A 27,356-nucleotide genomic window follows, 5' to 3' on the forward strand; every position below is an offset into this window, starting at 1 on the left:
GCAGTGGGACTATCTCATCTCACTGCAGCCTCCACCTCCCGGGCTCAGGCAGTTCTCCTGCCTCAGCCTCCTATAGCTGGGATTACAGGCGTGCAACCACCATGCCCGGCTTAATTTTGTATTTTTAGTAGAGGTGGAGTTTCACCGTGTTGGCCAGGCTAGCCTTGAACTCCTGACGTTAGGTAATCTGCCTGCCTTGGCCTCTCAAAGTGCTAGGATTACAGGCGTGAGCCACCGTGCCCAGCCACCTCCTACTTCTTTTGTTAGTCTTAATTCCTTAGTGGATTCGACAGTGTTTATATTATCTACACCAGTCCATTTTTTTGTATGTTATATAACAGGTAACATTTATTGGGCATTTATTTACATACTTATTTGCATGTATAACTGTTGTATAGCCAGTTTGTATGTATTATCTTACTAAATCTCTACAGTAAATCTATCCCCATTTCATAGATGGTTTAAAAGAAGTTAACTTCCCCAAGCATTACTTTTAGTAAGTAGTGAGACTTAAGGTTGACTTCCGGTCTGTCAGATTCCAAAGCTGTTTCCTTAGGAACCATATTATCTTGTATACAACTCTCGGGCTAATCTTAATATTCTTTATTTGACCTAACACTGTTGATTCATACCATATTTAAAATTGAAATACATTACCTGTATTTAGAAATTGAGACCTCACATAAACAGCTATATTTCTAGCTGCTTTTGAAATTTTGAAGGATCTTTCAACACTTGGCTCACATTCCTGCGTGACAAAAATCAGCTGGAGTTGTGTAATGTCTGACCTGTCTCTGTCAATGAACAGATTATTCATTGCTATTTCTCATCGATTTTTGAGATTGTAACTTTGATTCTGTATAATTCATAGAATTAGTAGTCAGACCTATATATGTTAGTTATTACATTATTTGTATATATATAGACTGCTTTAGACAATATTGTAGAGTGTTGTATGTTAATTTTATCAGTTAAAATGTTTTATAAGATCATTGTAGAGATCTTGTCTCTGATTAACAGGATTCATAAAGAGAAAACAAAGGAGAGAAATCATCCAGATTGAAAAGACCTACATAATGCCAAGCACAATAAAATAAAGCCTATACTAGGCAAATTATTATGAAATTTGTTTTAGGACATCAGAAATAAAGAGAATATCTAAAAACTTTTTAGAATCACTTAGGAATATGAATAGCATCTAACTTGTTGGCAGTAGAATTAAAAGTAGAAGGTGGTAAAACATCAGCTTGAAAGTTCTGCATTCAGCCTAGAATTCTGTATCCAATTAAACCATCAATCAAATGTGAAAGTAGGGGGAAAAACTGAAGGACTAAAAAAATGTACTGATGAAGAACATTTTTTTTGGACATTACTAGAAGATGTGGTTCAACAAAACAAGGGAATAAACCAAGAAAAGAAATTAAAGAGCTTCAGTAAACACAGAATCCCACTCAGAAGCAACAAAGGAGAAAGTCCCAGGATGACAGCTGTGACACAAGCTGAAGTTACCAGTTTTGATTGGAGCAGGAGATTAGAACTTCCGGGAAAATAATCAAGCTGATAGATGGACGTTGAAATATTTGGAGAAAAATGTAATGGATTCTTACAAAACTGAACAACTTAGGAAAAGGAAACAATTATTAGCATTGGTTGATTGAGTTAACCCAAAATTGTGATATTGCTATTTTAAGGGAATTAAGATAAGTGAAACATATGTGTGGAGTACTACTAGTTTTGTAAGTCTCCTTTACCATGGCAGGAAATCTGTAGTTAATAAATCTATAAGAAGCAGTATTAAGAATAATATTTTAAAATACCTAATGAAATACGAGGAAAAAGAATCAGAGTAGTTGAGGGTGGTTGCATCCGGGGAGAAGCAGGAATAAAGGTTTGAAGATAAATAGGGCCAGAGATGAGTAATTTTGTTACTGTAATAATATATTTTATATATATGTGTGTGTGTATATATGTGTGTGTGTGTGTGTGTATATATATATATATAACATACACTTCAGTAGCATTAACATTTAGCATTCAGTACATTTACATTATTGTGCAGTTGTCACCACTGTCCATCTCTAGAACTTTTTCATTATCTCACACTGAAATGTCAAACCCATTAAATAATAACTCCTCATTGCTCCTCCTCTTAGTACCAACCATTGTTCTACTTTGATCTCTATGTATTTGACTATTCTAGGTATCTCATATAAGCGGAATCATGCAATATCTTTTTGTAACTGGCTTATTTCACTGTCTTCAAGATTCATCCATGTTGTAGCGCACGTTAGCATTTCCTTCCTTTTAAAAGGCTGAATAATATTCCATTGTATGTATATACCACATCTTGTTTATCCGTTTATTCATCAATGGACACTTTTGACTGTTGTGAATAATGCTGCTATGAATATGGGTATATAAATACCTGTTTGAGTATCTGCTTTCATATCTTTTGGATATGAGATTGCTAGATCAAATGGTAATTCTGTGTTTAAATTTTTGAGAAACCACCATACTGTTTGATACAGTGACTGCCCAATTTTACATTACCACCATCACTAGGGTTCTGAATTTGCCACATCCTCACCATCACATGTTGTTTTGTTTATGTGTTTTTTTTTTTTAATATTGGCCATCCTAATGGGTGTGAAGTCTCATTGTGGTTTTAATGTGCATTTCCCTAATGATTAGCGATATTGAACATTTGCACATGCTTATTTGGCCATTTGTATCTCAGCTTTGGAGCAAAGATGTCTCTTCAAGCCTTTTGCCCATTGTGAATTCAGTAGTAGGACTTTTAAATTGTGTTTTAGAAGTTCTTTGTATACTCTGGCTGGGCACGGTGGCTTATGCCTGTAATCTCAGCACTTTGGGAGGCCAAGGCAGGTGAATCACGAGGTTAGGAGTTCGAGACCAGACTGGCCTGTATGGTGAAACCCCATCTCTACTAAAAATACAAAAATTAGCTGGCATGGTCAGGCATGATGGTGCACACCTGTAATCCCAACTATTGGGGAGACTGAGGCAGGAGACTTGCTTGAACCCGGGATGTGGGGGAGTTGCAGTGAGCCGAGATTGTGTCACTGCACTCAGCCTGGGTGATAGAGTGAGACTCCATCTCGAAAAAAGAAAAAGAAGTTATTTATATACACTGAATATTAATCCCTTATTGGATATGTGATTTGCATATATTTTCTCCCATAAATAATGGGTTGCTTTCGCACTCTGTTGATTGTTTCCTTTGCTGTGCAGGAGCTATTTAGCTTGAAGAAATCCAACTTGTCTGTTTTCTTTTGTTGCCTGTACCTTTGGTGTCACATTCAAGAAATAATTGTCAAATTCATACCATGAAACTTTCCCCAATGTTTTCTCCTAAAGGTTTTTATAGTTTTAGCTCCCACATTTAGGTGTTTGATCCATTTTGAGTTAATTTTTGTATATGATGTTACGTAAGAGTCCAGCTTCACACTTTTAGATGTGAATATCTAGTTTTCCTAGCATTATTTGTTGAAAAGAGTGTCTTTTCCCCATTGAATAGTCTTGGCACTCTTGTTGAAAATTATTTGACAGTAGATGCAAGGGTTTACTTTTGGGCTCTCTTGACTCTTCTGTTGGACTATATGTTTGTTTGTTTTTTATGACAGGACCACACTAATTTTAGTACTGTAGCTTTATAGTAAAATTTGAAATCAGAAAGCGTATGTCTTGTGTATTTATTTATTTTTTGAAATAGCATCTGGCTCTGTTGCCTAGCCTGGAGTGCAGTGGCACAATCTTAGCTCACTGCAACCTCCACGTCCAAGGTTCAAGCAATCCTCCCACTTCAGCCTCCTGAGTAGCTAGGATTGTAGGTGCATACCACCATGCCCAGCTAATTTTTGTATTTCTTGTAGAGACAGTGTTTTGCCATATTGCCCAGGCTGGTCTCAAACTCCTGAGCCTAAGCAATCTGGCCTCCTCAGTGTCCCAAAGTGTTGCGATTACAGGCATGAGCCACCGTGCCCGGCCCCAACTTCTTATATTTCAAGATGGTTTTGGCCCTTCAGGGTCCTTAATGAGTTTTAGGATAGCTTTTTTTTTTTTTTTTCCAACTTTCAAGTTTAGGGGTACATGTGCAGGTTTATTACATGGGTAAATTTGTGTCATTGTTTTTTGTTGTATAGATTATATCATCACCCAGGTATTAAGCCTAATACCCATTAGTTATTTTTCTTGAGCTCGCCTCCTGCCACCTAGATTTTTTTTTAATTTCTGCAAAAAACTGTTGGGATTTTGGTAGGGATTGTATTAATCTGTAGATTGCATTGAATAGTATTGACATCTTAACAATATTAAGTCTTTTAACCCATGAACACCAGATGTCTTTCCATTTATTTACATATTCTTTCCTTTCTTTCAGTGATGTTTTGTAATATTCAGTGTACAAGTATTTTACCTCCTTGGTTAAGTTAATTCCTAAGTATTTTATTCATTTTGATGCTCTTGTAAATCTATTTTCTTAATTTCCTTTCCTAATTGTTCATTCTTAGGGTACAGAAACACAACTGATTCTTTGCACATTAAAATTGTGCCCTGCTTCTTCACGAATTTGCCTCATTTAATGTGTTAGGAAGTGTTTCCTCATCCATTTTTGGAAAAACTTTGGGAAAAAATGGTGTTAGTTCTTTAAATGTTTGATAGAATTCACAGTTGGAAAAATCACATCTAGGGCTTTTGTCTGGAATTTATTTATGTTATTATTGATTTAGTCTTGTTACTAGTTCCAGGTCTGTTCAGATTTTCTTTTTTTTGTGATTCAGTATTGGTACATTTTGTGCTTCTTGGTATTTCTCCATTTAATCTAGATTATCTAATTTGTTGGCATATAAATGGTTCATAGTACTATCTTATCTTTTTTTTAAACTTCTGTACAATTGATACTAATGTCCCCACTTTTATTTCAGATTTTAGTAATTTGAATCTTCTTTATCTTAATATAGGTAAAGCTTTGTCAATTGTTAAAATTTTTTCAAAGAACCAGTTTTTGGTTTCATTGATTTTTCTCTGTTATTTTTCTATTATTTATATCATCTCTAAGCTTTGTTATTTCCTTCATCCTGCTAGCTTTGGGTTTATTAGTTTGTTCTTTTTCTAGTTCCTTAAGATTTGAAGTTAGATTATTGATTTGAGATCTTTTTCAATGTAAATATGTAAAACTACAGATTTCCCTCTTAGGACGCTTTTGCTGTTCTGTAATTTTTGGCATGTTGTGTTTTTTTGTTTTCATTTATTTCTAAGTATTTTCTAAGTTCCCTTGTGATTTGTTCTGTGTTTAACAGTATATTTTTTAATTTCCACAGTTGGTGAATTTTCTACTTTTTCTTCAGTTACTGATTTTATTGATTATCAGTATCATCCTGTTGTGATAAGAGAAGATATTTTATATGGTTTTTCTTTTTTTTTTTCTTTTTGAGACAGAGTCTTGCTCTGTCACCCAGGCTGGAGTGCAGTGGTGCGATCTTGGCTTACTGCAACCTCCGTCTCCTGGATTCGAGCGATTCTCTCCTGGTCTCAGCCTCCCGAGTAGCTGGGATTACAGGCACACGCCACCACACCTAGCTAATTTTTGTATTTTTAGTAGAGACAGGGTTTCACCATGTTGGCCAGGCTGATCTCGAACTCCTGACTTTGTGATCCACCCGCCTTGGCCTCCCAAAGTGCTAGGATATAGGCATTAGCCACTTGGGCCCAGTTCCTCTGTTTTCTTACCTATATTCTGACTGGGTGTTTTTTTGTCCATTATTGAGAGTAGGGTATTGAAATGTCCAGCTGTTATTTCAGAACTATTTACCTTCAGTTCTGTCAATTTTTGTTTCATATAATTGGGTGGTATCTTATTGGGCATGTAAATGTTTTTGATTATTATATCTTCTTGCTAATTGACACTTATTGATGTGTAATATCTTTTTCGTCTCAACCTTTTTTGATTTAGTTTGTCTAATGTTAATGTAGCTACCTGCACTCTCATTTGGTTATTACTTGTATAGAGTATCTTTTTACATCCCGTATTTGTGTCTTTGGATCTAAAATGAGTCTCTTGTAGATAGCATATACAAGCTCTTACAGATTGTGTTTTTCTTATACATTCTGTCAACCTCTGCTTTTTGCTTGCAGAGTTTTATCATTTACAATTAAAGTAATTATTGATAAGGATTTAACTGCTGCCATTTTGCTATTTATTTTCTATATGCCTTACAGCTTTTTTGTCCCTCATTTCCTGCCTTACTGGCACTTGTGTTTAGTTGATATTTTGTAGTGAAGTGTTTTAATTTCCTTATTTCCTTTTGTTTATATTCTGCTATTTTCTGTGTGTGTGTGTGGTTGCCATTGGGGGTTACATTTAATGCCCTGAAGTTCTAATACTGCAAATTCAATTTATACCAGTTTACTTTCAATCGCATACAAAAATTCAGCTCATAAGATTCAGTCCCTGCTCCGTTCCAGTTACTGATGTCGTAAAATTACATTTTTATGTATTGTGTGTCTAAAAGCATAGACTAATAATTGTTTTTTAATGCAGTAGTGTCTTAAATTATGTGGAAAACAAAAAGTGGAGTAATAAACCAATGTTACAATAATGCTAGCTTCAGTAATTGCTCGTGTATTTATCATTTCTCAAGATCTTTATTTCTTAATACAGCTTCAAGTAACTGTCTAATCTTTTATTTCAGCCTGAAAGACCCACTTCAGCATTTCTTGAAGGACAGGTCTAGTGATAATGAACTCTCTCAGCTTTTGTTAATCTGGAAATGTGTTAATTTCTTCATTTTTAAGGACATTTTTGCTGGATATTGTATTCTCAGTTGACAGGCATTTGTGTTTGTTTGTTTGTTTCCTTTCAGGATTTTAATATATCATCTCACTGCCTTCTCTCCTTCAAGAGTTCTAATGAGAAATCTGATATTGAGGATCTGTTTTTATGTTACAAGTTGCTTCTCTCATTCCATGTTCAGGATTCTCTTTGTTCATAGTTTGATTATAGTCTATCTCAGTTTTTCCTACTTGGAGTTAATTGAGCTTCTTGAATATTTATATTCATGTCTCATCAAATTTGGGAAGTTTTTGATTAATATTCCTTCACATAATCTTTCTTGCCCCTTTTCTCTCTTTTTATGCTGGAATTCCCAGAGTGTTTGTGTGTTGGTCCACTTGATTATGGTGTTCCACAGGTCTCTTAGGCTCTTGTCTTCAATTTTCCTTCAGTTTTTTTTTTCTGTTCCTCAGACACATGGTATTTTCAGTTGTTCTACCTTCCAAGATTACTGATTCTTCTGCCTGCCCAAATTGGCTTTTGAATTCCTGTAGTAAATTTTTATTTCAGTTTTTGTACTTTTCAGTTCCAGCATTTATTTTTTGATATTTTATGTTTTCTATCTCTTTATTGATATTTCAGTTTTGTTTCTTGACATTATCCACATCTTCCTTTAGCTTTTTGAGCACCTTTCAACATTTGTTTTAAAGTCTATGTCTAGTAAGTGTCTGCCATCTGATCTTCCCAGGGACAGTTTCTGTTAATTTATTTTTTTCCTTTTGGCCTATACTTAATGCTTTCTTTGGGGTGGGTTTTTTTTTTTTTTTTTTTTTTGGTATGCCTTGTGATTTTTGTTGTTGTTGTCAAAAACTGGAGTTTGAATCTTAAAGAGTGGTAACTTTGGAAATTAGATTTTTCTCTTTTCTCTAGGAGTTGGTTTTTTTTTTTTTTTTAGTTTATTGTAGAGTATTTCTATGCTGGGTGTAATCTTAAGATCTTCTTGGCCTGTGTTTTTCGCTGAGCATGTGTAGTGACTCTCTAAATTGCTCTACGTATGCAGTTCCTTTGCAGTAGTATCCCCCTTAAATGTTTGACTCCTAAAAGGCAAAATCAATCAATCAATCAATCAATCAAAGGGGTGAAATAGCTCTGGATCTTTAAATCCCCTGGAAATTTTTTCAGCCAATGGCAGTTGAACAATGATAGTCTGCCTCTGTGTCACATTTTGGTCAGAAGCAGCAATTGGTGATCAGAACACAGATTCCTGATATTTGGAGGGCCGGGTCTTCGTTGCCAACCTTGACTCTTACAAACTGTGTGCAGGATCCTCTAGGAACATGTGCATGCTTGCCTGCTATGAGAGTGGGTGATGGGGTAGCCACAACTGCACAAAGAGGTGAAATGGACTGAAACTGTGATTTACCGTTCAAGCCTTTCCTTAGAAACTGAAAGCCTGAATAGACTCCAGAGTTCCAGAATCACAGATTCTGCTTACAATTGTCTAGGTAGGGAGATGGGTTCCTGGTATTTCTTATTCTGTCATCTTTCTTTGACTAATTTTTTTGTTGTTGTTCTTGAAATGGAGTCTTACTCTGTTGTCTGCCCAGGCTGTAGAGCAGTGGTGTGACCTCGGCTCATTGCAACCTCTGCCTCCTGGGTTCAAACAGTTCTCCTGCCTCAGCCTCCCAAGTAGCTGGAATTACAGGTGTGCGCCACCATGCCTGGCTAATTTTTTGTATTTTTAGCAGAGACATGGTTTCACCGTGTTGGCCAGGCTGGTCTCGAACTCCTGACTTAAGGTAATCCACCTGTCTCAGCCTCTCAAAGTGCTAGAATTACAGGTATAAGCCACTGCACCCAGCTCTTGGACTAATTTTTTATTCCAAACTTTTTTTTTTTTTATCATTTGAAAGGTATATGTTTATTATTTTGTCAAAAATAATTTTAAAATGTATTCTTGAAGCTCTCTGTTTCATAGGAACTGTGAAGAAGTAAAGAAATTAAAAAATAAAGACAGATTTTCTCACCCTGGCATCTCGTGCTAGCCTTTTGCAAGTATCAGGAAGTGTAACCTGCAGGAGGCATCAGAGCTTTGGGCCTGCATGGTCTGAGTGTTACTCCGTGAGTTTCAGAAGGCGCAGCAACCTGTATGCCTGAAAGCCATCTCTGCTGGGGCCGGTACCTGGTGTCCCCACCTACCTGGGTCATAGTCAGGCCCAGGGCAAGCCTGCTGTGCTGTTCCTTCCCTAATCCCTCAGGGGTGGGATAGAGAGCACAGTGGCCTCCCAGGGAGGTAGAAGCTGCTCCAGACTAACAATCAGAGCTGCCAGTTCTTAATCCCCAAGACCGCCAGTCTTCACAAGGACATACTGAGGTCTGTGCTGTTAATGCCCCACTACTACACTCTCTTGAGTAGCCCCACATTCTTGTGCTTGTTTCTTTTTTCTGCCCTCTTTCCTTGCCCAGGTAAGAGGTCTGCCCATATGGGATATTTTGCAGCATGTGAAGCTTTTTAAAAAGTTAGGCTTATTGAAGTATAATTTACACACAATAAAGTAAAAAAAAAAAAAAAAAAAAAAAAAAAGTGTTCTTAGATCTGTGAGTCTTTCATTAATAAATTTAGATGTTTACATATTGAAATTATTTGAAGTAAGAGATGTGTATATTAGAAAGATTTGTAGTCTAGATTATCCAAGTTTTGGGAGTATTACCTCGCTGCTTTTATCTACTTTTTTAGTCTCTACTTTCCAAGTATCTGTAGGCAGATTTTCCCATTTCCCTTTGGAAAGTGCTGTTTTCTTGCTTTTTTTCCGCCTTTCCATTGTGTCAGACTTATAAGGCAGTCAGCCAACTGTGGGCATGAAATCCTTGGGAGGAAAGAGAAGGAAGTGGGAGGGGCAGCCATGGTGAATGTTTCCCTAAGTAATATTCAAGTTTTTTGAGAGAACATAACCTCATCCCCTTTTTAAAATGTTGTAATACTTTCTTTTAAATAGATTGTTAAATCTCCTGCGAGTCTCTCAGTTGCTCACGGTGGTAGGTAAGAAATTATAAAGTTCAAATATTAAAGGGAGCTCACAAAAGAGCATGATTTCACCAGCCCTCACTCAAAACAAAATTATGGGAAAATGCTGTAAAAGAAACCAGAATTCTTGCTTGCAAATGATAGAAAGTGACTCTGATTTACCTAATCAGAAAGGAATTTTTAAAAAAGTATTAGGTAGGTCATAGTTTGAGAACAAGACTTGGAAGATAGGTGGAAGCTAAGGGGGAAGCAAGGCATGGCCACAAGGTTTCAACAGGAACAATCTTAGGACTTTGCTGCTTCGACACTTGGTGTAATGGGTACTGCCACTATGCCTCGAAACTGGTGACTGTGCTCATTAACTCAGCTCCTCTGGTGACCTCTAGAAATAATCTCTGACTCTCCTGTACCTTGTCCTCACTAGGATTTGGTATCCACAGCAAAAAGACCTATGAATAGTTGGTGTCAGGCCTGTACATGTGTTAAGAGAAAGATGAGGAAAGAAGTACCAGCTTCTAATCTCATGAAATTATCTCCAAATTGGAATGGTATTTTGATTGCCTAACAGCCTGAAGATAACAAATATCCCCTACAAATTTCTCCTATTTTGCCCTCTTCCCAACTATATCTATAATTTAAAGTTTCACATATTCTTTTGAAAATTGTTTTCATCGGCCGGGCGCGGTGGCTCAAGCCTGTAATCCCAGCACTTTGGGAGGCCGAGACGGGCGGATCACGAGGTCAGGAGATCAAAAGCATTCTGGCTAACATGGTGAAACCCCGTCTCTACTAAAAAGTACAAAAAAAAAAAAAAAAAAAAAAAAAAAAACTAGCCGGGCGAAGCGACGGGCGGCCTGTAGTCCCAGCTACTCGGGAGGCTGAGGCAGGAGAATGGCGTAAACCCCGGAGGCGGAGCTTGCAGTGAGCTGAGATCCGGCCACTGCACTCCATCCAGCCTGGGCGACAGAGCGAGACTCCGTCTCAAAAAAAAAAAAAAAGAAAATTGTTTTCATCGTTTACCCACTTTTTCAGAAAAGCAAATGGGAACATACTACCACTGTGTTAGCCCCTTTCAAAAATTTTTTGTCTGAGGAATCTTCCATATTGTTGTGGATATCTACCTACCTGATTCTTTTATTAAGAACCTTTTATTTCATTTTATGATCATGCTATAATTAACAGGCCCCATGATGAATATATAAGTTGTTTCCCGTTCTTTTTTTGTCATTGAGAACAGTTCACATATGTATCTTGTTGTCTTTTCCAAGTATATCTTTAAGGCAAATTCTTAGCAGTGGAGTTGCTAGGTCCATTGCGTCTTTGGTTTAAACTTGTGCCTTCAAAAATGATATTTTATATACTCACTGTTCAAGAGTGCTTCTTCCTTCTATCCCCACTAACCTTGGCAAACTGAATAGTTTCTCTTTTTTTGAGAGGGAGTCTCTCTCTGTCGCCCAGGCTGGAGTGCAGTGGCCGGATCTCAGCTCACTGCAAGCTCCGCCTCTTGGGTTTACGCCATTCTCCTGCCTCAGCCTCCCGAGTAGCTGGGACTACAGGCGCCCACCACCTCGCCCGGCTAATTTTTTTTATTTTTTAGTAGAGACGGGGTTTCACCGGGTTAGCCAGGATGGTCTGGATCTCCTGACCTCGTGATCCGCCCGTCTCGGCCTCCCAAAGTGCTGGGATTACAGGCTTGAGCCACCGCGCCCGGCAATAGTTTCAAACTTTAACTTTTTATAGCTTGTTGGCAAAAAATGCTGTCTTGTTATTTGATTGTGTTGTTTTAATTGTGAGGTTTAGCGACTTTTTGATGTATTGGTCTTACGTACTTTTTGGTGTGTGTGTATGTATATAACTAACCCTATTTTCAACTTATTTTTCTTTTAGGTTGTTTGTGTTTTCCTTAATGATTTTCAGGAAAACAATTTTATTCTTTCTTCAGACAGTTGTCTAATGTTCTATCTATCTTGCCATTTGAATTTTGTGACTACAAAATACAGATGAAACAATAATATCATAAAGAACTTGGTGGGTTATCTTTTGTTTTGCATTATTGATTGTTTATTAAGAAATATTCTTTAAAAGTCACCTTTCTTAAATTAGCAAGTAGAAAATGCTTTTAATAAAGAGAAATGTCATGTGCCCACTACTCCTGACTTACTGAATCATCTTCTCTTGGACAGAGAAGGTAAAAGTGAAAAGGGAATTTAAGAGTTCCTGCCTTTTTCCTTGTCTTTAGCATTATATAACTGTTTAATGTGTGGGAGTCTAATTTCTGTTTTCTTTTTTGAGACAAAGTCTCACTCTGTTGCCCAGGCTGGAGTGCAGTGCCGCAGTCTTGGCTCACTGCAACCTCTGCCTCTCAGGTTCAAGCAATTCTCCTGCCGTAGCCTACTGAGTAGCTGGGACTACAGGCATGTGCCATGATGCCCAGCTAATTTTTGTATTTTTAGTAGATATGGGACTTTACCATGTTGGCCAGCTGGTCTTGAACTCCTGACCTCAAGTGATCTGCCTGCTCGGCCTCCCAAAGTGCTAGGATTACAGGTGTCAGCCACTGCACCTGGCCTAATTTTTTTGTTGTTCTTTTTGGTATGAACATTCTCCCCTCCAAGCCTTTTGTTTTTACTATTTTCACGTTCATTTGTATATGCTGCTGTTTTGTTTCATCTGTAGTTCTCTCTCCCCATCCCCTTTTTTGGCTGTTATAATATATATATGTACCTTTTAAATCTGAGCTTTGAAGGTAAATTAACTGCAGCTGTGTTGGTTGATTTTAGATAATTTCTGTATTTCCTTCTTTGTCTTTTTAAAACTAGAGTCATTTGTAGTTGTTTATACAGAATTTTAATTTTTAAAACCACAAGTCTTTCATTATAGGTTGAGTTATGAATTCATAGCCTGTTATTTAAATGAAGCTTTTGAAATCTGTTTTACTGATCTGTATCATATCTAACTACACCAGTATTTCCTTCCTTGTCTGACGTGAACTCTAAAATTATGTGAACACTTTCTCCCTGTTTCCTGGCATTTCCACTCAAACTTGTTCCTCATTCTTAGTTAGAAATATATCCAGAATTGTAGTTTCTTTCTAATCTAATGACAGAAGCAAATTAATCAAGCATAGCAAGAATTTATTGGTAAACTGCATGTAGTTGAAAATACGTTTAGTATATATTTTGACAGTTGTAAAGTCTCTAATTTTTACTGTACCTCTTCTCTGTTCCAATTTTATGCTCTATTCTAGGGATGTACCCATTTCTACTACCTGACTAGGAAGCATGTGGATTGTATCCCAGTAGATTTTTTTTTTCATAGATAGATACTTTTAGATATCTATTATCCAGTGTAGGTAGCCACTAGCCACATGTAGCTATTTATGTTTAAATGTAAATAAAATAAAATAAATTTACTCAGTTGTTTTTGCTAGCTACGTTTAACGTGCTCAGTAGCTACATGTGGCTAGTGACTACTGTATTAAGACAGCACAGATACAGAACATTTTCATTATTGCAAAAAGTTCTGTTAGACAGTGCTATTCTATACCATGTCATTCTGCCTCTCATTCTAAAAAGTTCTAATTCCTGAAGATGGTATACTCCTTTTGTTGCTATCCTCTAGTTGAATCAAAATAAATTTGAGACTTTTTAAAGGTAGGTTGCATTTTACATACTGATATTTCTAAATCAGAGGCTATTTATGTTACTTTTTTTATATTACTTTTAAAAATTAGCTTTATTGGAGTATAATTTATATGCAGTAAAATCTATCCATTTGAAATGTACAGTTCATTGACTTTTGATACACACACACACACACACACACACACACACACACACACACACACCTTCTTGTAAACACCACAGCAACCAAGATTTAGAACACTCGCTTTATAAAAAGTTTCCCTCATGCCCATTTGTGGTCCAGTCCCCAAACCTGGTCTCAGGCAATCTCTGATCTGCTTTCTATCACCATAGATGTTTTGCCTATACTAGGATTACATATAAATACAATCATATAGCATGTATTCCTTTTTGTGTCTGGTTTGTTTCTTTTAGTATAATATTTTTGAAATTTATCCCTGTTGTTGCTTGTATCAATAATTTGTTCTTTTTTATTGCTGAGTAATACTACATTGTATGGATATGACATTTCTTTTTTTTTTTTTTTTTTTTTTTGAGACGGAGTCTTGCTCTGTCGCCCGGGCTGGAGTGCAGTGGCCGGATCTCAGCTCACTGCAAGCTCCGCCTCCTGGGTTTACGCCATTCTCCTGCCTCAGCCTCCGAAGTAGCTGGGACTACAGGCGCCCGCCACCTCGCCCGGCTAGTTTTTTGTATTTTTAGTAGAGACGGGGTTTCACCATGTTAGCCAGGATGGTCTCGATCTCCTGACCTCGTGATCCACCCGTCTCAGCCTCCCAAAGTGCTGGGATTACAGGCTTGAGCCACCGCGCCCGGCCGGATATGACATTTCTTTACTAGTTGAGTCTGTTATGAACAAAGCTGCTGTAAGCATTCATGTGCAAGACTTTTGTGGACATACATTTTTGTTTCTGTTTATTCAATACCTTTGAGTAGAATTGTTGGGTCACATAACGTAAGATCAGTTGACTGGAGTAGATTCCAGAAAAGCTCACATACTTATTTCTTGACAAAGGTGCTGAGATTATTGACGGGAAAAGGATAATCTTTTAAACAAGTAATACTGGAGCAATAGAGAAAACAAAGTGAACCTTGACTTTTACATCTTACCATACACAAGAATTAATTTGAAATGGATCGTTGACCTAAATGTAAAAGTAAAATTTAAAAATATAAAACTTCTAGATGAAAACATAGGAGAAAATCTCTGTGACTTTTGGTTTAAAGATTTCTTAGACAGTATATATAAAATTAACCATATAGAAAAAAATGGACAAATTTGACTTTATCAATATTAAAAATTTCTGCTCGTTGAAAGACTCAAGAAAATGAAAAGGCAAGCAGCCTTGGAGAAAATATTTACAATACGTATATCTGAAAAAGGACTTGAATGTATAATATATACATAAACATGCTCTTACAACTTCATAATGAGAAGATAACCCCATAAAGAGAAGGGCAGGCTGGGTGCAGTGGCTCACGCCTGTAATGCCAGCACTTTTGGAGGCTGAGGCAGGTGAATTGCTTGAGCCCAGGAATTTGAGACCAGCCTGGGCAACATGGTGAAACCCAGTCCCTACAAAATAAAAAAATACAAAAAATTAACTGGGCATGGTAGCATGCGCCTGTAGTCCTAGCTGTTTGGGAGGCTGAGGTAGAAGGATAGCTTGAGCCTGGGAGGCGGAGGTTGCAGTGAGCTGTGATCGCACCACTGCAACCTTGCCTGAGCAACACAGTGAGATCCTGTCTGAAAAAAAAAAAAAAAAAAAAAGCAAAAAATGTAAAAATAAATTTTACAAAAGAAGATATAGAGATGGTCAATAGGCATATGAAAAGATGCTTAAAATCAGTCATCAGGGAAATGAAAATTTAAACATAATGAGATATCTCATATTTACTGGAATGGCTAAAAAAGGGCTTACAGGAATTGGCAAAGATATAGATTAACTGGAACTCTTATGCATGTTGGTAAAAGCACAAAATGATACAATTTCTTGGGAGAAATATTTGACAGTTTTTAGTAGTATTTTTGATAGCCTTCTGATTTTCTCAGTGAGTTAATAGGTCAGTTCTGCCACTGTTTCTTTCTTCCTTTTTTTTCTTTTTTTGAGAAGAAGTCTTGTTTTGTTACTCAGGCTGGTGTGCAGTGGTATGATCTCGGCTCACTGCAACCTCCACCTCCCGGGTTCAAGCAATTCTCCCTCCCTCACCTTCTCCAGTAGCTGGGATTACAGGCATGTTCCACCATACTTGGTTAATTTTTGTAATTTTGGTAGAGGCAGGGTTTCACTATGTTAACCAGGCTACTCTCAAATGCCTGACCTCAAGTGATCTGCCCGCCTTGGCCTCCCAGAGTGCTGGGGTTACAGGCGTGAGCCACCATGCCTGGCCTGCCTCTGTTTCTTTCTTTTCCCTCCAGCTTTATAGCTATTTAAAGAGAGTAGATTTTCTTGAGTACTAGGAATCACTATTTTTGAGCAGAATTATTCAAAGCTGTTATTATTTTTTCTTTAACTTGAGGCAGTATAGGAGAAAGCAGTACTGTGCAGGTAAAAGTTACAAACAGGAACATTTTAAACAAGATACTTTCCATGTATTGAATATGTAACAGAAGTAATTCTAATAACCATCCTGAAGTTGGTCAGGAGGAAGTGGTTAAGAATTGAAATGTTTGGAGCTTGCCTGTGTTGATGGGATTAAGGCAGGGATGATTTATGTGTAAATTTATGTGTTAGTAACAGCACTAACAGCTGTAGTTACACTAGGGTTCTGAGATCAGATGTTGATTAAACAATGCAGCAGGGGTGATATGGTTTGGCTCTGTGTCCCTACCCAAATCTCATGTTGAGTTGTGATCCTCCGTGTTGGAGGAGGGGCTTGGTAGGAGGTGATTGGATCATGGGGATGGTTTGTAATGGTTTTAGCACTATCACCCTAGTGCTGTCTGGCGAAATATTTCTCTTGAGATCTGCTTGTTTATAAGTGTGTAGCACCGACCCCCTTTGCTCTCTCTCTTCCTCCTGCTCCTGCCTGGGAGACATGCTTGCTTTCCCTTGGCCTTCCGCCATGATTGTAAGTTTCCTGAGGCCTCTGATTAAACCTTTCTTCTTCTAAATTGCCCAGTCTTAGGTAGTTCTTTATAGCAGTGTGAGAATGGACTAAGGGGAAATATATATGGTTACCAAATAGCGAATTAGCCATGGGAAAAAGTAGCAAATAAATAATTATTTTGCTTTTTCAGATGCTGATTTTTGTTTCATTTATTTTAGGATTGGTGGGAGCTGTCCAATGTCCTTAGGCTGTTTTCCAAATGAGATACCAAAAAGCTAGTTCTCCATTGGGTTTCTCAGGCTGCTGGAAGCATTCGTTATTATGGTTGTCATTACTTCGAGTTCTGTTGCCACTATGCCCACAGTAGTATTTGTTACATAACAGGTGCTTGATAAATATTTGCTAAATGAATTTTTGGAAAATACAATCTGCCACGCCTTTCTTCTGCAGTCTACGATCTGTTGAGATCATCCAGTAGATTTTTTTTTCTCAGATATTGTACTTTTGAGGCCTCAAATTGCTGTCTTTTATATTTTCTATGTCTGCAGAGACTTTCCATCTTTCACTCATTGTAATCTTTTTTTTTTTTTTAACATCTTTGTACATATTTATAGTAACTGTTTTAAAGACATTGTTAATTCAAACATCTGGTTCATCTTGGAGTCTTGATTTTATTGTCTGCTCTTTTTTCTTTGTAATAAGTCATGTTTTTCTGCTTTGCTTATCTAGTAAATTTTAATTGTATATTGAAATGTAGGGAGTCTGGATTGTTACTTCCTTTAAGGGTGCTGAGTTTCATTTTGTCAGGCATTTAAATTGACAGTTGATTTAGTATTGTCAGGTTTGGTTCTGTTTGTTAAGGCAGGCCTATTTTAGATTTGTCTTTTGTCTTGGGGCATGGTTTTTACTTCGAGGTTGCCCTTTCCAATGTCTCAGCTAAGTATCTGGGGTGTTCCATGAGGTCTCTTCCACTCTGCATAGGCCAGAACTCCAACTTCTCCTAGTATTGTATTTCGTTACCTCTGGTGTCATCTCCATTATGCTTTCAGATCTTGCACATAGACAGCCCAGCCCCCAGCCAAGGACCTGAGATGAAATCCATACAAAATTCTTAGTCCCTCGCTGTCCAAACTCCAGCAGCCTTAACAGTCTAATCTCTTCCTGTTTACCTCAGTGCATTCTGTGTTCTACTTGAGTTCCATTTCCTTCTGTATCAGGGAAGAGCCACCATGCTGGAAGCAAGGGGCACTATGTTTCTTTGTTTTTAAGGATGGTAACCTATCTGCAACAACTGTAGTGTGATATAAAAATCTATAATTTATGTTGGTGACAGTTACAAATACTGCTTGCACTACTTTGTAACATCATTTTTCAGATTCAAGTTCATATACTGTTTTTCTCCATCTCACCACACACATATTTTCAGACTTCCTCCTCATCCTTCTTCTTGCCAGTAATTGTATTATAACTCCTGCCAGTAGTTACATTGTAATTTTGGTTATATCAGTATTGAGCTTTCATGGGATTATAACTAGATAAATGCCATTCATAGTTAAGTGATATAATGTGACTTTTTTCCTGCATATTTTGTTTTTCCTGGACTTAACAGTTGTCTCTCTCTTTTTTAAAAAAAATTAGTTTTAAATGTTCTTAGCTTTAATTCATAAACTTACCCCTAATTGTATAAATCTCTCAACATGTTTAAGCACATTTGGCATTACATCAATTTTATCTTTTCCAGGTGCCTTCTGATCTGTCCCAGTCTGGGCTAATTGTTCTTCCTGGCTTGCTGTATGGCTTTCTCCTCAAGATGTCCCTTCATCATTATTCTAGGGATTTTCTTTTCCTCTCTTGTGGGTTGGATTCTTCAGTTCTTGGAAACTGTCATCCTCTTTCATGGTTTCCCACTCTTGTTTTGGCAGAGCACGTCTTTAGTAACTTCCTGAAAAAGTGTATGGGAAGCAAAATTATTTGAGATTTTTGTTTATTTTGAAATGCCTTTATCATATAGTCACACTTGATTAATAGTCTGCTTGGTATAGAATTCTAGGCTGAGAAGAGTTTTCCCTCAAAATCAGAAGGTTTTGCCCAATTTTTTTTTAGCTGCTAGTATTGCTGTTAAAAAGGATAATGTCATTTTGATTCTAGATTCTTTTATGAAACCTGTTTCTTTGGCAGCTTTTAGGGTCTTCTGTTTCTTTGGTATTCAGAAATTTCATAAGATATGTGTGCTTCTATTTCAGTCTTATTTTCATCTGTTTTGCCAGGTACTCGTGCACCCTTCCAGTTTGAAAACTCACATCCTTCAGATTTGAGTATTTTTCTCGAGTTATGTCTTCAGTTTCTTCTCAGTGTTCTCTGTTTCTGGAACTCCTAATATAATATTGAACATCCTGAACTCTTAGTTTTTGTTTAGTGTTCTGATTTTCATTTGTCTTTTTATTCTGTATATTCTGTTAATTCCTCGGCTTTATGGTCTTCTAGCCCTTCTTTTGTCTATCTTATGGGGTTGAGGATTAAACAATTTATATGCCTGAGGTGCTGTCATATAGTAAGTGCTTATGGTAGCTGTAATTGTTGTTTACTTTCATAACTGTCTTGAGGGAAAGGTCTTTGGTATTGATTCTTTGACTTCTTGGCTGTACATGACCTTGGGCGAGTGCTGTAATCTCTTTGAGACCTACCTCCCTCTTCTGTGTAATGTTAATAAGCTCTATCTCTCAGATGTTTGTGAGGGTGAATGGAATATGTATGTGGAAATGCTTAATACCTTTGTACAGAATAAATAGGTAGTACGTGGATTTTCAAATATCAAAAGTTTTTAGTTTGAAGGGAAAATGATGTCTGAATTTTCAGGGTTGTTTTTAAGAGTAGTTAATTATGACTGTCTTGTAAACCTGTATGAGCTACGTATGCTTGCACTAAATGCTAATACTTTTTAAAGAAGTTATGTCTTAGTATTCAATCTCATTATGTTAGGTTGAAGATAGAAGATTATGAAAATATTCTCTGAAAATCTCTGGCTTTACTTCAGATTGTATAAATCTGTGTAATGTAATAATTATTTAACAATGACATGATTACTGATCTAAACCCATGGAGGGATATTTGTTGGATTATTTATTTTCACTTAAATGGTATTTGAGATTAGGAAAAAGAAAATCTGTCTTTTGGTTTTTCTCGATAGTATTAATGTAATTTCAAATGTTAGCTCATTTTTGTTAATGGTGGCTTTTTGTTTGTTTGTTTTGTTTTAAGGTTTTTGGATTCAAAGCATAAAAACCATTACAAGATATACAATCTGTAAGTATGTTTTCTTATTCGTATGCTTGCAAATATCTTCTGAAACAACTATTAAGTGAAAGTTACTTGCTTGTTAGAGTGAGGTAGAGTTAAAGATATATTTTAACAGAATTGTATTCCTAAACCAATTAATTCAAGAAGTCCAAGAGCATTGTTAGATCATTTAGAAAGTGTAGTGATGAGGTAAAACAATGTTGGCACAGATTCATGTTACTTGATCTGCTTTAAATGACTTGGCATCTAGCCCATATTTGAGCCCATAACTGTGTGGTAATTTGAAGTGTAATTCACAGCAGATCTTCTGTTAAAGCACTAATAGCATCTTCCATGGAGGTATACTTTAGAGTGAATATAATTTTGTTTATCCTGTGTCTCTAGAGCTATTGACTGAAAAAGCTGTTAGGGCATTCTCTAACTGTACATAAGTTATTTAAGATTGCTGAATTAGTTGGCTTGTCTTGTCTAGGACAGGGTTTTAAGGACTGCCCACCTGATTGATAGAGCTAGTTGACCTTATCTTTAACTTTTTGTTTTTCTTTTGACTTTGGGAGTAGAGATGTGAAAAGGTAAAAAGGAAGGAAGGAAGAAAAAACTTAACTATTTTTGCCCTTGAAGACTGTCTTTCCTTCTCGAAATATTGACCATTTTCTGATTTTTAAAAATCGGCACATAAAACATGTTATTTTTCTACCTGACTTTATCTTTCCCATGTGATATCTATAAATTATAGATAGGAAAAATTTTTAATGTAAAGTTATACATACTAATCCACAGTTACAATTTTTCTATAGAGTTTATCAAATGGAAGAATAAGATTCACTTCTGCCTTCAGTGGGCATTTAAACTTCTACTAAAAAGAAAGAAAGATTCTCTGTGCCTTCTTGTCTTGGGGTGTTGCTTTTTCATCTGTAATTTAGTGATCTTTCTAGTGTGATAAAACGCCAGAAGTACTTAGAGTGGAGTGGACATCGATATTGTTACTCTCAGTAAATTTTCACTGATTTTTCTCAGATTCATGAAGGAACAAATGTTTGTTAAGTCCTTATCACTTATTAGATATCACAAAACATGTTGAGGGGTGCGTACAGAGGTGAATAAGATGTAGTTCCCGTTCTCAAGTAGCTTACATTCTAATGTAAAAGGTAGACAAAGCATTACAGAAGTAACTTGTATAGAAGGTTGCGATGAAGAGAATACTGGCAATAGTAATTGTACCTTATAGAGAAGGTTTCATAAAGGAAGGCATGTTTGAGCTAGGGTGAAAATAACCAGTAAGGGTTGACTTTCAAGCCAAGGAGAGGAGAGGAAGTGACATTACAGGCCAAAGGAATGGCATTGTAAGAAGCTTGTTGGCATAAAAGTGTTTAGAATATGGCAGTGAATTCATTATCATCAGATTGTGGTGTCTGTGTGTTGAGTGTGGGAGAGAATCGCGGTGGCAATAGGCAACAAGATAAAAGTAAAAGCTGTTATGGAAACTTAGTGGGCCCAGCTTACAAATGATCTATGCATTTAGGGGTCTTTCTCTTTTCCTGATAAACCTCTCCTACAAAGAGCCTTGTTCCAGATACCATAGTGTTTCTTTGGAGGAAAAGAAAAACCACAAAGCTTTGTACTTTTTGCACAGCTGGATTCAGAATCTAAGTAATAAAAAAGGACACGAACTTTCAAAAGCTGGAAGCCATTAAACTGAGTCGCTTCAGGGTTAGACTATCAGAATTGGGGATTTAGAGAGTCTCAGAATGGAGATCGAAGGACACCTAAGACAAATTCTGCCTTTTTGAAAATTTTATTCTAGTTTAACATATTCAAAGAAAGGGAAGGAAATTCTTTTCATTCCTGTGTGTAGTGACTTCCTGCTTCAAGAACTTAGGACTTCAGCTGTACTATCAGTATTGTAGGGTCACTTACATTTTTATGGTTAAAGTTGGCATTGGAGAGAGCCTAGGAACCTGACTGCCTGTTTGTTTTTATATTCCCAAACATTGGATTCCCAAGTTAATGAAGTCTCTTTAGTAGTTGAGGGTAGCTTTTAATGCATATATCTTAATGCCCCTTCCCCACATGGAATCATAGGCTTTCAGAACTGGAGAGTACCTGAAAGAGATCATTTAGTCCAACCTTCTCATTTTACAGATGGGGAATCTGAGGCCTAGAGAAGTTAAGTGAGTTGAACAAGGTCAAACAGGTACATATGGTAGCAGACCATCCACTGTTTATGCCAATATTCGCTTTATGTTTTGCTTTTTTGCTTGTTCGTTTTAACCTCTCCAAATTTTACTGACTTCAGAAGTTCCTAGAACTACTAAGTTATAGCATGTTATGAATTCTAATGTCACTTTCCAATCTTCTTTATCTTTTTTCTACCTCTGTTTATATTTCTGGTTCTGGGTAAGTGAGTCTGGCAAGCTGCAGGTGTTCTATTTTATTTCTTTTATTTTTAGGATAGTATTACATGTGATATATATGTCTTTGCAAACATACATAATTTGAAGATCTTAAAATATTTACACTAGGCATACCCACATTTAATAGTATGTTAAAACTTTTACAGCAATTATTATATACATGGTGAAGAAGAGTTCTTAATATGGACTTTCTGATTAATTGTATCTGTTTATATCTCTGTTTTCTTCAGGCATTCATAACATTAAGCAAATTCAGGTGTACTGTTACTTAATTAATAAGTTTGTTTTGTACAAGTATATTTTATTTTTGTTCTTTGCTGTATAATCTGGTAGGAATGGGGAAGGGGAGATAGTGAATAAAGAGATCTATACTTCTTGCCTTTGAGGAATTTAAGTATTCACTGTATACTCATTTTTAAAAGGTATTTACTGTATTTCAGTGCATATTTTATTTGACATGCTTTATCATTTTGTGGTAAACCTTTAGCTTTACTAATTTTTATCTGTTGAGTTTTCTTTTGTAAGATGGTGATAGCTTCATTGAAGAGAGTAAAGAAGAGACCTGCCTACCTAGCTGATTCTATGGCAAGTCTCACTTCTGTGGAAGCTTTTCCTGTTAATCTTATTCCTTTCTTCAGTTTCTGCCTCTTATTTCATAAAAACTCATTCTTTAAATGTTTAGTCATTTCTCTTGTCTCATATAAGCCAATATGAGGTAATGGCATCTTTTGAGTTTTAGTTATAAGGAAATATAAATGGTTAAATTTAAATGGTTAAACCCCATTTGCCATTTGTGTATCTTTAATTTTAGTTTGTTGTGAGACTTATCACTACCAAACCACAAAGAATTTAAAAGAAACTGGGTATGTGGTGGGTGGAAGGAGGGCATTTATCAGAGATTTTAATTTAAGAAGAAAGTCTTCATCCTTATCCTACCAACCCCCATTCCCTGAGCACATTTATCATTACCAGTCCCGGTATATTTGCTCCCATATTTGCTATGCTTACCTGTGAAGATTTTCATAACTTTTTTCTTGCTTTTTATTGTCACTGTTGGTTCTGTCATTTATGACAGATACTGCTCTTGTAGGAATGCTGGCTTTGACTAAAATTTGTTATTGCTTTTGTATGTAAAACTTTGTTTTTTTATTATAAGTAGAATTATGGAACAGTAGTAGAAAAAGTTTGACTTTTGTAATCAGAGATACTGAGCTTGAGTTCTGGCTCTTTCATTTGTATACTGTTATTTGGGGCAAGTTTTTTAATGCTCTTAAATCTTAGCTTTCTCCTATGTAAAATGAAGATAATATTAGCAGTTATCACGTGGTTGTGAGGATGAAACAAAAAAAGTGGAAAGTCTTTGTAAGGTTTGTTCATCTAGTTGACACTTAGTAGTCATTACTTCCACTTTCCGTCCATATAGTCCTCTTAACAGTAATATTTGAGAGCCATTTTTATTAAGGCAATCTTAAAGAGTGTTTGTCAAACCACATGTTCTGGGATTCTGAGAAAGTAGGGGAAGTTTAGAGAACTGAAGCTGCACAAAACTAACGTTTATTTTCTGTTGTGTTGTCATGAGACCAGCTTCTTAGATTCTGTTTCCTAGTCCTACATCTCTGATTCCTTATAAAATACTCCATTATGAATTCTTCACTATTGACAATTTCTCCTCTTTTATCTGTACCAAAGAAAGTGTAAAGTGTGACTGTCTTCTTTGTCAGTCCTCTTCTTCCTGTTTTTCATATCATGGGTATGAAATTATTAGCAAGGATGCATATATGTGCATATGTCATTACTAAATGCATTTTCTTTCTAAAAAAATTCAATATACTAAATTATACTAAAAAAGAAAAGCTTGTTTTGAGTGGTAATATGAAAGTTGTTTTATTTTAGGTCTGACCAGTTAGAAACCAATGGATTTCAGTTTATTTATAATTAGTTAAACCTTCATGTGAATTTGATTTTGAATTTCCTTTAAAGTAGAGAAACTATATAGATGTTTTCAGGGTTTCTAAATGTACAATACAGGTTCACAATCACTTATTTGAAACTCTTGGGGCCAGGAGTGTTTCCATTTTCAGAAATTTTAGTTTTCAAAAGGTAACACAGATGCGTATACTTTTACATAAACACGCCAGTGGGAGGTGGGTCAATACCTGAAATGAAATGTTTCACTCTTCACTCTAAGTGTATTGAAGATGATGTACAGTCTTATTACTTCAGATCAAGATTTGCTGTAGTTGAGTTTACCGTAAAACTTAAGAGAAAGTGTTAGATGTTTTGAACTTTTGGGATATTGAAATTGCAGGTTAAGGATCTATGGACCTTTATTTGTTTTAAAATGCTAAGATTTTATTTTAAATAATTTTTTTAAAAATTGTTTTGCATAGTAGTTGGAGTTACCAGGCTACTGCTAGCCATACTGATACATAAGATCTCTTTCTGAGCCTTGGATTGTTTGTAAACATGGGCTGTTAATTATTAGAAAGCCAGTACATGCTAACGAACATATCACTGCTATTAAGACAAATATTAGCATACTCTAGTAATGACAAGTCAACATTTTACTATTCTGTATTGCTTTTGCTTATTCTTTCATTACTCTCATACTGTAATTAAAACTTGCAACCTGAGAGACTGTTGTAAAAGGTGAGCATTGACTTTTCAACAGGGAGAAAGGTCTGTTTTAAAAAAAAATTGGTAAGCATTGTGTCCAAGTAGATTAACATCATTCAGTTTTTCTTTACTATCCTTATGCTTTTATTATTTTTAACATATATCTTTTTGAAGAATAGTTTGAGAATTATGTATGCTTAACTATGAGATACAGATACTATTGAAACTAGTCAGTTGTTTATAGGTACTTGTAAAATAAAAAAAAAAATTACAATAGCACGCAAATTTTTCATAAAGGAAATTTGAAAGCATGGAAGCACCTGAATTTGCAGTACTTTATATTAGTGGCATCACAAGTTTTGTAAGCAAATTTATTAGCTCTAATTGCATACACTTAATCTTTTAAGCTTTGGTTTTATTATTATAATATGGGGGTGATAACAGTATCTACTTAATAGAATTCTTGTTATTACATGAAATAATTAATGTTAAACAGCGTAATATGTGTCACATTATAAAGATTCAGGCAATGTTTGTTAATATTAGTACTTTTTTTCTTCCTGAATGCAAAAGATAACTTTATATCACTTTTAAACTTTTCTTTTAGTTGTGCTGAAAGACATTATGACACCGCCAAATTTAATTGCAGAGGTAGGTATGAATGTACTATACTATGCTGTATAACTTAAACCCAATAGACTATATCTTAACTGTCATAATAATGAGTCATCTAGATTATTGAGTGAGATACATATTTATCTTAAGAAGTATCTTAAAAATTTTCAAAAAATTTAATTTTGCTGTTTTTTTAGGAAAAAAGTATTGCATAAAGCTATTAATATTGTCAGGAAGACTGAAGTGCAGAGTAGACTAAGAATTAGGAAAATTCCTAGACTAAAAATAGTATAAGGAGAGGGTTTACCTACTGTTTGAGGCAGTAGGTCTAATAGTAAGCAACTATAGGGAGAAAGCAGAACTACTTAACTCTTCTGTGTTGAGGAATGACATAAAAGGTAGGAAAGGGTATAACAAATGTTGGTAAGAGGAACCTGATGGATGAGAGGAGGGAATTGCTTTAAATGAATTCTACTTCAGACATAAGTTAATTCTTGGAGCCCACAAAAACTTTCACTTTTATTTGTGAAATACAACTCAGTTCTATGACCTAACACTTTAAGCCATGAGAGAACTGAAGAGTTGAAAAGCTTGGCAGATGCTGCTGTGATAGTCAAAAAGAGAAAGTGGGTGCCATGAGCTACTATTGATGTATTTGCCATTGATCCCTCCTGAAAATCTAGAATGGACTTTCAGACAGATGGTTTGAAAATTCTAAATCACTCATGATTGAGATTTGGTATAGATTCACTAAGAACGTTTTGTTTTTGTTTTTGGTGGATTTAGGTTGTTGCTTACTAGGCAAAGCAGGCTTTAGTTGAGGTTTGTGTTGCTTTAAATAGACATTTAACAGGTTTTCCTGGAGGTTTTTGTGTACCACTGGGAAAATGGAGTTAGGCAGATGACTAAGTGAAAGCTCTCCTTCTGACTCCCTATAATGATAGTCATTGTCTACCAGAAGAGCTGTCCTGTCACACCAAAGGATAATTGATTGTATCCTGTACCATATTATGAGTGACTTGATTGGAGATATAAGACATACTTCTCACATATTTAGGTAACACAGGATAGTACGTTGAATAGCAGTCAGGGTTTTTAAGGATCTTAATAGAGTGGAACTAAGGTAGAAACTATTAAGAACAATTAATAGTGATATATCTATAGTCCTGTTCCTAAACAAGGTTTTTTAAAAACCTCAACTCTGACTATAGTGAACAGAGAAGTCTTGGACTCTTATAATTCATGTGAGAAGACCTGAAACTTTGATAACAATTATATACATTTTGTAAGTAATTTCTTTGGTGTATGCCTTCACGTATCTCTGTATGTGACCTATGCTACCAGTCCATTGAGCGTAAATTCCCAGAATGTATTCTCCTGCAGAAAATGGCGGAAAATAGTACTGGGATTCCCTAATGATTTACATGTGTATACAACACTAACATTTGCAAGACCACCTTTAAATAACACACTTAGCATTTTTATTTTATGAAATGTAATATGCAGTTCTTTCCATAGTTTATTAGTAATCTATTCTGTCTTTGGAATATGTTTTGTGATGATGAAATAAATACTATAAATAGTATTCCTTTTGCATTGAGAGTTCTGATGAAATGTCCATGTGACATTTCATTTGGGTTTAGCTGTACCTCTAATATGTGACCTATGCTGTCAGTCCGTATAGTGTAAATTCCTAGAATATATCCTCCTGAATAAAATGGGGGAAAATAATACTTGCTTTCCTTAATGATTATATGTAAGACTGATCAAGAGACTGTTTTCTATTTAAAAATTAGAAAGTTAAGCAATACATTATTTTTCTCTGGAATCTAGTGTTTCTTTTAAATACCTGTTAAGTTTGTATGCAACATTTCTAAAGTTAACCTACTTGTAATTAAAAATTCAGG

At 35.9% G+C, this 27,356-nt stretch overlaps 1 protein-coding gene across 2 annotated transcripts in view; it reads left to right on the top strand.

The window, feature by feature from the left end:
• The window catches only part of PTEN (phosphatase and tensin homolog), a 104,786-nt gene that overhangs the window by 41,653 nt on the left and 35,777 nt on the right, over positions 1–27,356 (top strand). For both annotated transcript variants that reach the window (XM_010379624.2, XM_030941484.1), the window contains 2 exons: positions 19,766–19,810; positions 25,442–25,485. In XM_010379624.2, coding sequence (XP_010377926.1) covers positions 19,766–19,810; positions 25,442–25,485 — 89 coding nt within the window. The remainder of the gene's footprint in view (positions 1–19,765; positions 19,811–25,441; positions 25,486–27,356) is intronic.

Source organism: Rhinopithecus roxellana, chromosome 11 (genome assembly GCF_007565055.1).
Source record: "Rhinopithecus roxellana isolate Shanxi Qingling chromosome 11, ASM756505v1, whole genome shotgun sequence".
Lineage (NCBI taxonomy): Eukaryota > Metazoa > Chordata > Mammalia > Primates > Cercopithecidae > Rhinopithecus > Rhinopithecus roxellana.